The sequence below is a fragment of the Papio anubis genome, unplaced genomic scaffold, assembly GCF_008728515.1.
Source record: "Papio anubis isolate 15944 unplaced genomic scaffold, Panubis1.0 scaffold145, whole genome shotgun sequence".
NCBI classification, from domain to species: Eukaryota; Metazoa; Chordata; class Mammalia; order Primates; family Cercopithecidae; genus Papio; species Papio anubis.
The window spans coordinates 93,344-103,471 of record NW_022161414.1 but is presented as its reverse complement, the minus strand read 5'-3'; the positions used below and the strand labels follow the sequence as shown (position 1 = coordinate 103,471).

The 10,128-nt window shown below is 43.9% G+C and overlaps 1 protein-coding gene across 1 annotated transcript in view; it reads left to right on the top strand.

Annotated features, from left to right (window-relative positions):
* The first annotated feature begins 285 nt into the window (after positions 1–285).
* Positions 286–10,128, top strand: part of LOC116272648 (sialidase-3-like) — a 22,765-nt gene continuing 12,922 nt past the window's right edge. Inside the window, 4 exon segments of the mRNA XM_031661402.1 lie at positions 286–871; positions 874–936; positions 939–1,187; positions 6,618–6,829. Coding sequence (XP_031517262.1) covers positions 592–871; positions 874–936; positions 939–1,187; positions 6,618–6,829 — 804 coding nt within the window. The 5' untranslated portion in view covers positions 286–591.

The following is a 10,128-nucleotide window of genomic DNA, read 5'->3' as shown; positions in this document are numbered from 1 at the left end:
CATTTTGTGAGTTCTTTCTTTATGGCACCACGACGTTCCAGACTCATCTTGTATGTTCCCTGCCTCAGCACAGGATTTTTTTTTTTTTTTTTTTTAATGAGAAAAAATATCACGAATTCAAATTTATGGAAGCTTTACATTTTTATGTCCTCTAAGTTAGCAGTCTGTCTTTCCTTTTATTGGTGTTTGTAAAATTTCTTCTTTTTAAAATTTTTATATTTTAGAGACAGGGTCTCACTCTGTCACCCAGCCTGGCGTGCAGTGGTGCAATCACAGCTCACCACAGCCTCCAACTCCTGGGCTCAAGGCATCCTCCCACGTAGGCCTTCCAAAGCGCTGAGATTGCAGGCATGAGCCACCAGGCCCAGCCTATTTCCTTTATGTTATACTTAGTCCCAGATAAAAAATGACCTTAGATCAGCCATTTCCTCCTTGGTTGGGGAGAGGAGGGCTTAAATTCAGGTACTGTGAAACAGAAGAATGGACTCAGTGCTATGTGACAAATCTGTGTATGTAAATGTGTGTATATACACACATAAATTATACATATGAATACATTTTCATTTTCATATTTTGCAAAAAGGATAGCCAATGCTCTGGACCTCTGGTCCTTTTTGTAGGGTACCCTCTGAGGCCCGGAACCTTTGCTCAACTCTCAGGCTGTCCGGGGAAATTTTAGGCGGTGATACCGAGCTGCAGACCAATGTAAGAGTTTGGGGCTGTGGGACTGAAGAGAGGAAGCGACCGTTGGGAACTGAGGTGGGCCCAGGGCTTAAGCTGAGCTGGCGAGGGTAGAGGTGGTGCTGGTCCCGTGCGGTGGTGGGGACCGGGCTGTGGGCTGGAGGGAGGGGCAGCGCCGAGGGGGCGGGACGGGGCGGGCTCGCGGAGGAGGCCAACGGTTGGCCCCAGCCGCCACTGACTACAGCCTGCGTCCTCCTCTTTCGTTGCCATTACCTCTTTCCGGCAGTCGACCTGCTCTTTGCTTCTCGGGGTTTGTCTCCGTGTCCTCCGTCTCTGCTGTTTCTCCCTCTCTATCCTCCTCTGTCTCCGTCTCCGCAGCCTTGGGGCCGGTGCCTCTCCCAGGCTTCGGCGAATGAGACCTGGGGACTTGCCCCCGCGCCCCATGGAAGAACCCCCGGCGTCCAGCTCTGCCCCGACAGAGACGGAGGAGCCGGGGTCCAGTGCAGGTGAGCGGGGTTGGGAGACAGGAGAGCTCCCGAGGAGGACTCAACTGTGGGGACAGTTTGAGCAAGACCATCTGCGCTTGGGAAATCCAGCCTTGGATCATTGAGACAGAGCCACCCTGTCCGCTAGAATCTGACCTGGCCGGAGTATTCTTGGCTAGTCCTATTTTTATTTGTTCTCACTGAAGCCTAACTTAAACCTCAGAATTATCACTACAGAGATGAAAGGGGACTGAGACTGGAAAACCCCTTCTTACCAGAGGTCTCTGGTCGGCAGAAAGATCCCTGAGCTTCAGTTTCAACTTAGGAGACCTGGGTCTTGGTCCAGATTTTACTGTGGAGTGGCATTCAGTAAGCTTTGCCCCCATCCTGTGCCTGAGTTTTCCCATCTATACCATGAGGTGGTTTAGACTACAGATCTTCAAAGGTCTGGCACGTGATAGGTGCTCCTTAAATATTACTTGTTAGGAGTGAATAGATGAGATAGGGAGGCCTCCTTCTGGGATTCACTGGAGGCTCACTGGGTTAGTTGGAGGCTGTGGAATTACATTATTATAGCCTGAGAAGTAGGCGGTATTATCTCCATTTTATAAGTGAGGAAACTGAAGCTCAGAAGTAAAGTGACTTGCTAGTAAGTGTCAAAGATAAGTCAGACTTCAGAGTCCATGCTAGGCTATACTCTCTCCCAGTAAGAAAGCAGGGAGGACTTGATGGGAAAGTGATTATATCAAGCAGCAATTAATCATTTGAATTCTCTGCCTAAATGAACCCCAGAGCAGGACCATATCTGATTCTTTTCTCTCCCCAGTTTCCAGCACCTGATTTGTGTGAAATAGTTTGGGTGGCAATGCCAGAATCACCATCTATGTTACTTCTGTCATCAACACGATCAATATAATTACAAAAATTAATGGCTGTAATTGTTATAGTGATAATAAAGCATAAGTGAAACTGTGAAGACATCAAAATTTATAATTAAACACACCTATTGAAACAGGACTTTAAAATTTATAAAGCACTTTTGAGTGGTTCTTCATATTGATCTGCTTAGGTAGGTATTATTATCCATAGTGTACAAGCAAGGAATCCAAGATCTAGAGGTTGAGTAACCATCAAAACGTCATGCAGCAAGAAATGGAGCTGAGACATGAATCCAGCCCATCTGACAAGTTGTACTTCTCCTTTGGTGATTTCCCTATTTCCTCTCCCTTTCCTTTTTTTTTTTTTTTTTTTTTTGAGACAGAGTCTTGCTGTGTCACCCAAGCTGAAGTGCAGTGGTGCAACCTCAGCTCACTGCAACCTTCACCTCCTGGTTTCAAGTGATTCTCCCACCTCAGCCTCCTGAATAGCTGGGATTACAGGTGGATGCCACCATGCCCAGCCAATTTTTTTTTGTATTTTTAGTAGAGACGAGGTGTTACCATATTGGCCAGGGTGGTCTCGAACTCCTGACCTCAAGTGATCTGCCCACCTCAGCCTCCCAAAGTGCTGGGATTACAGGCATGAGCCACCGCACCCAGCCTCTTCCTTTCCTGTTCTGAGCCCTATCCTACTCCATGCCTATCCTGTGCTCCATTCTTCTTATCACCTGGAGAATTCCTGTTTAAATTTAACTAATAGTCACATGTTGTCTGATGATAGTAGTGTTGGTTTAACTTCTAATTAAAGTGGTAAGAGTTTAAAGTATGTTCTCTTTCAGCAATAAAGAGGGATTTAAATGTTTTTAAGAAAGAGTTGTAATTGTTATTATTGTCATTGTTATCCACAGGATTCAAGGAATAAAACTAGAATATACATTAGTTGGTAGTTTAAAAATAACTGTTGTATATTGCACTCATACTATGTCACAGGCCTTGTAATAGCCACTGTAGTTAAGCATTTTATTTCTATCACCTACTCTACTGAATTGTATAGGGGAGGATCCTGAAGCATAGAGAAGTTGAGTAACATGCCCAAGGTCACATAGTCCTGGCCTGGTCCAAATCCTATGTTCTTAACCATTACCCCAGCCTGGCTCAGAGACAGATTATTTGCTTAGAACAAAGCCTGACCCTCCCAGGGAGGAGAGCCTGAATTGAGGGGAGAGAAGTGTGCTCTAGTATTGGGTGAGAAGATGGTCTCCCCTTGCTTATCTTTTGATTCTGCTGTTGAGAGCCTGAGATTGAAATGAAGGGAGGCTTTTCTTCTGGACTCAGCAAGGCCACTCCCGCAGTTCCCCTCATGATACTGAGCCATAGTTCTTTTCCCTTCTTTAAGTTAGGAACAAGTGACTAAGTATTCATATGCTATTGATAAAAGTTTGTCTTGATTGACACTAGGAGGCTGTAACCAAAAGCAGTGCAACTTTGCCCTATAGTTCATTGTCCTGAAAGCTTCCTGGAAGATTGGTCTAAAATCATCATGCCATTCCTCTGTCAAGAACTCTTGAGTGGTCTCCCATCTGTGGAATAAACACCTTAATAAAGTATCTAAGCCTCCCAGGATCTGGACTGTACTGACCCCTTCAGTCCCACCTCTGCCCCATCCCTTGCACTCCATCTTACTGTAGTCATACTAAACTACTGAGAGGCCCTACAATTCTCTGTGTTTTCTGTCACCTATAGGCTTTTCACATCCTCGTCCTCTGCCCTTCTCCTTTTCACCCTCAGTTGGCTAACCTATAGGTTGTTTTCTGTCACCTATACGCTTTTCACATCCTCGTCCTCTACCCTTCTTTTCATCCTCAGTTGGCTAACCCACTATTCATTCTTTAAGATCTGGCTCACTCATTCATTCAGTCATTCAACAAAAATTTGTTGAGTGCCTATTATGTACTAGGCATAGTTCTACGTGTCAAGGTGGAGCAATAAGAAACAGACATACCCTTGCCCTTTCTGGAGCTTCCATTTTGTGGTATGTATTAAACAAATGTAACATAGGAGACATCAAAGTGTGATAAGTGGTGTGGAGAATAGAACAAGGAAAGAAGATAGGCTGGGGCAAAGGAGTTGACAGAGAAACCCTACTGATTGGATGATGTTTGAGCAGAGCTGAAGAAGTTGAGAGAGTGTTATGTGACTATCTGAAACGAGTGTTCCAGGCAGAGCCTGTGACTATATGAGGCAGGAGCTCTTTTGGCTCAATAATTCTCTCCAAAAATCCTTCTCTGGTGCCTTGATCTGGACAGATGCCACTTTTATGTTTTTCTACTTGCTATTGTGTTTACCTCTAAAGTAGCACTTATTACATCGTGTTATAATTGTCCATGTATATGTCTGTTTCCCTCACTTGATTGGGTTTCTTGAGAGCAGGAACCTCTGATCCTTCTCTATCTTCTCAGCACCTATTTTAGAGCCTGACATGGAGGAGACACCTAGAAATATTTATTGAATAAATCGTTCTTACAGCCTGATAATATTTACAAATGATTTGTAAAGTTGGGTTTGGATGACAGTTGGTTAGAGGAAAAAGTAATTCTAAGGCTGCCTTTTGTCTGTCTGGCTTGATTCCCCTTTTGGGCCTCTGAGAAGTGGAACACCTGGTTTTCTTTAAGAAGAATACTTGGAGACTCCATTGTGAGCATTATGGCGGGGTAGCCAAACTGTAAAATGGGGGGTAAAATATAACAAAGGCAGCCGGGCATGGTGGCTCACACCTGTAGTACCAGCGCTTTGGGAGGCCGAGGTGGGTGGACCACCTGAGGTCAGGAATTTGAGACCATTCTGGCCAACGTGGTGAAACCCATCTCTGCTAAAAATACAAAAAATTAGCTGGGCGTGGTGGCAGGCGCTTGCAGTCCCAGCTACTCGGGAGGCTGAGGCAGGAGAATTGTTTGAACCCAGGAGGTGGAGGTTGCAGTGAGCCGAGCTCACGCCATTGCACTCAAGCTTGGGCAACAAGAGCAAAACTCCATCTCAAAAGAAAAAAAAAAATAACAAAGCCCTTTATAGCTGAATTTGTGAGAAAGTAAGAGAAATCTCCAGGGACTAAGAAACCAAGCGTGAACTGAAAACCAGAGTGATTAGCTCCTTAATCTGCCCTCAGCTGTACTGGATGTCTCACCTAGAAACTTGGACTTTAATAGGCCTGTTTTTGTATCAAATGAAGCTATAGGTCCGCATGGGTTAGACTCTAGTGGGTTTTTGTTGTTGTTTTGTTTTGTTTTTGAGACGGAATCTTGCTTTGTCGCCCAGGCTGGAGTGCAGTGATGCAGTCTCGGCTCACTGCAAGCTCCGCCTCCTGGATTCACACCATTCTCCTGCCTCAGCCTCCTGAGTAGCTGGGACTACAGGCACCCGCCACTATGCCCAGCTAATTTTTTTGTATTTTCAGTAGAGACAGGGTTTCACCATGTTAGCCAGGATGGTCTCCATCTCCCGACCTCGTGATCTGCCCACCTCGGCCTCCCAGAGTACTGGGATTACAGGCGTGAGCCACCGTGCCCAGCCTGGTTAGACTCTAGTTTTTGACAGAGGATGGCATGTGAAATCTTCACATGAAACTAGGTCCCTTGAAAATCTGCACCCTGTGTAGGGTGTATACCTTCTGATAGGGTGGACTAGTATCTTAATTCATTTTCTGTTGCTTATAACAGAATACCTGAAACTGGATAACTTATAAAGAAAAGAAATTTCTTACAGTTATGGAGTCTGAGAAATCCAAGGTCCAGAGGCCACATCTGGTGAGGGCTTTCTTGCTAGTGGGGACTCTGCAGAGTCTGAAGGCAGCACAGGGCATCACATGGCAAGGGAGCTGACTATGCTAGCTCAGATCTCTGGTTTTCCTCTTATAAAGCCCCTAATGCAACTCCCTTGATAACGCATTCATCCATTCATTCATTCATGAGGACAGAGCCCTTATAACCCAGTCACCTCTTAGAGGCCCCACCTCTCAACACTGCCATATCGGGGATTAAGTTTCAACATGAGTTTTGGAGGGGACATATATCATACCAGATCTACTAGGAAAAAAAAAAAATTCTCCCTACTGACACAGAGAGAAGACAAAGAAGATTGCCTTTTATCCTAGGCTTTTGTACAGAAAAAAAGTTTTCCCAGAAAATTCTTAACCACAGCCATTCACTCGTACAGATACCCAAATGGCCTAGAAACTCCAAGTCAAGAATTGACATTAAAAACCACCTGAGGCTGGTAATACCCCTGGATGCTTGGCAAAAAGAAATGCAAAACCGCTCTGCTCCAAGATACATACTTGACACAGGCCACACAGAATTCCCACAGGGTCTGGAGTTAATGAAATTCTCATTTGTTAAATAAGAATGTATATTGCTTGCTTTGTACTATTGAGAGCATATGTTACTCTTGTATAAATAAACATTTGAATATGTATCTGTGCCTCCCCTTTGCTCTCCAGAAGTGAAATGATGAAGCAGAATTTATATGCAGGCCAGCATTTGGGTATGGACACACATTGAGCTGCCTTCTATCCTTGCAGAGGTCATGGAAGAAGTGACAACATGCTCCTTCAACAGCCCTCTGTTCCGGCAGGAAGATGACAGAGGGATTACCTACCGGATCCCAGCCCTGCTCTACATACCCCCCACCCACACCTTCCTGGCCTTTGCAGAGAAGCGTTCCACGAGCAGGGATGAGGATGCTCTCCACCTGGTGCTGAGGCGAGGGTTGAGGATTGGGCACTTGGTACAGGTGACTCTTCATCCCAGATCTGAGTCTGGGCCTCAGTTTCTCTTCACAAAGCTCAGAGCTCTTCAGGATCTGTGCCTTTTCTCATCAGTACAGGAAAGCCATGTGGGGAGCAGAGGCAGAAAAAACAGCAAAAACAGTGGCTCTCACTGAGTGCTTATTGTGTTCCAGGGGCACACTGGGTCCTCACAGCCACTCTGTTTCGTAGGTACTGTTTTCAGTCATATTTTACAGACAAGGAAACTGAGAGTCAGAGAGGTTGCCATTTGCTCAAGGTTATACAGCTATAATAAAGCAGTAGAAGCTGGCTTCAAACTCAGTTGCTGACTCCAGAGACCGCCACAGTTATTTAGATTCAGCTAACGTGTGATGTGCCTTTCATTTATATTCCATTTAATCCTCATAAATCACCCAGGGAAGTAAGCATTGGTAGTCCAATTTTGCTGATGGTGGATCCTGGTGCTCCAAGAGGTAAGTAATTTGCTCAGGACCACATTTAGCAGATGACGGGGGGATACCAGTAATAACCACACTTCTACTACTAAATGCTGTATGTGAGGTACATTTTATTATCTCCACTTTGCAGGAGGTAACCAGGCCTGAGAATTAAGCTCATTTGCTTTGGTCACACATCTAATAAGTGGGAGAACTGGAGTTGGAGCCCTTCCTCTTCAGTAGAACATTTTGGCTGTATTTTTAGTGAGGAAAGAGAGGTTGCTATTCTTTGACCTGGAAGCTACGGGGTTATTTCAGACCCCAGATAGGCATACGTCAGAGATGTTGTGGATTTGGTTCCAGACCACCACAATAAAGTGACTGTCACAATAAAACAAGACACATAAATTTTTTCGTTTCCCGGTGCATATAAAAGTTATGTTTACACTATACTGTAATCTATTAAGTGTGTAGTAGCATTATGTCTAAAAAAAAGTACACACCTTAAAATATTACTGAAAAGTGCTAATGATTATTTGAACCTTTGGCTAGTCAGTCTTTTTGCTGGAGTAGGTCTTGCCCTGATGTTGGTGGCTGCTGACTTATCAGGGTGGTGGTTGCTGAAGACTCAGTGTAGTATTATTATTATTATTATTATTATTATTATTATTATTGAAGCATTTCTTACTTATATAGATAATTTCTTAAAATAAGACAATGGGCTGGGCACAGTGGCTCATACCTATAATCCCAGAACTTTGGGAGGCCAAAGTGGGAGGATTGCTTGAGCTCAGGAGTTTAAGACTGGCCTGGGCAACATAGCAAGACCTTGTCTCTAATAAAAATAAAAAACATTAGGTGGGTGTAGTGGCACACACCTGTAGTCCACAGCTACTTGGGAGGCTGAGGGGGAGGATTGCTTGAGCCCAGAAGTTCAGGGCTCCAGTAAGCTGCGATTGTGCCACTGGGGGACAGAGCAATACCCTGTCTACCCCCAACAAGAAATAAGACAACAGTGAAGTTTGCTGAAACAGTTGACTCTTCCTTTCACAAAAGATTTTTCTGTAGCATGCAATGCTACAGAATTTGATAGCATTTTTCCCATAGTAGAACTCATAAATGAATCCTCTCAAACCCTGCTGCTGCTTTATCAACTAAGTTGATGTAATATTTTAAATCCTTTGTTGTCATTTTGACAGTGTTTACAGCATCTTCACCAGAAGTAGATCCTATCTCAAAAAACTACTTTCTTTGCTCATCTGTAAGAAGCAAGTCATTTGTTCAAGTTTTATCATGAGATTGCAGCAATTTAGTCACATCTTCAGGCTCCACTTCTAATTCTCTTGCTATTTCCACCATATCTGCAGTTACTTCCTCTACTGAAGTCTTGAACCCCTCAAAGTCATCCATGAGTTGTGGGAATCAACTTCTCAATGTCTCTTAATGTTGATATTATGACCTCCCATGAATCATGAATGTTCTGAATGGCATCTAGACTAGTGAAATTTTTCCAGAAGGTTTTCAGTTTACTTTGACCAGATTCATCAGAACAATCACTATCTATGGCAACTATAGTCTTGTGAAATGTATTTCTTAAATAATGAAACTTGGAAGTTGAAATGACTCCTTGATCTGTGGGCTACAGAATGGATGTTGTATTAGTGGCTGTGAAAACAACATTAATCTCATACATCTCCATCAGAGCTCTTGGATGACAAGGTACATTGTCAATGACCAGTAATATTTTGAAAGGAATCTTTTTACCTGAGGAGCAGGTCTCAACAGGGGCCTGTAAACAGAAGTGCTTCATCCAGGCTTTTTTTATTGTAGAGCACTGGCAGAGTAGATTTAGGATAACTCTTAAGAGCCCTAGGATTTTCTGAGTGACAAATGAGCATTGACCTCAATTTAAAGTGACCAGCCTGTCTTTTGAAGGTTTGAAGCCAGACATTGACTTCTCTCTAGCCATGAAAATCCTAGATGGCATCTTTCAGTAGAAGGCTGTTTTATCTACAGGGAAATCTGTTGTTTGGTGTAGCCACCTTTGTCAGTTACCTTAGCTAGATCTTCTGGATAACTTTCTGTAGCTTCTCCCATCAGCACTTGCTGCTTCACCTTGCCCTTTTATGTTATGGAGACAGCTTCTTGCCTTAAACCTCATGAACCATCCTCTGCTACCTTCCAGCTTTTCTTGTGCAGCTTCCATACCTCTCTCAGCCTTCTTAGAATTGAAGAGAGTTAGGGCTTTGCCCTGGATTAGGCTTTGTCTTAAGGGAGTGCTGTGGCTGGTCTGATCTTTTATCCAGACCTCTAAAACTTTCTCCCTATCAGCAATACGGCTGTTTTGCTTTCTTATCATTCCTGTATTCACTGGAGTAGCACTTTTAATTTCCTTCAAGAACTTTTCAGCCTGGTGCGATATCTCACGCCTGTAATCCCAGCACTTTGGGAGGCCAAGGTAGGCAGATCACTAGGTCAGGAGTTTGAGACCAGCTTGACCAACATGCTGAAACCCCGTCTTTACTAAAAATACAAAAAAAAAAAAAAAATTAGCCAGGCGTGGTGGTGCATGCCTATAATCCCAGCTAGTCAGGAGGCTGAGGCAGGAGAATAGCTTGAACCCAGGAGGCGGAGGTTGTGGTGAGCAGAGATCAAGCCACTGCAATCCAGCCTGGGCAACAGAGGGAGACTCTGTTTCAAAAAAAAAAAAAAAAGAATTTTTTCTTTGCATTTACAACTTGGCTGTTTGGCACAAGAGGCGTAGCTTTCGGCCTGTCTTGGCTTTCAACATGCCTTCCTCCTAAGTTTAATCATTTCTAGCTTTGATTTAAAGTGAAAGATGGGGGACTCTTCCTTTCACTTGAACA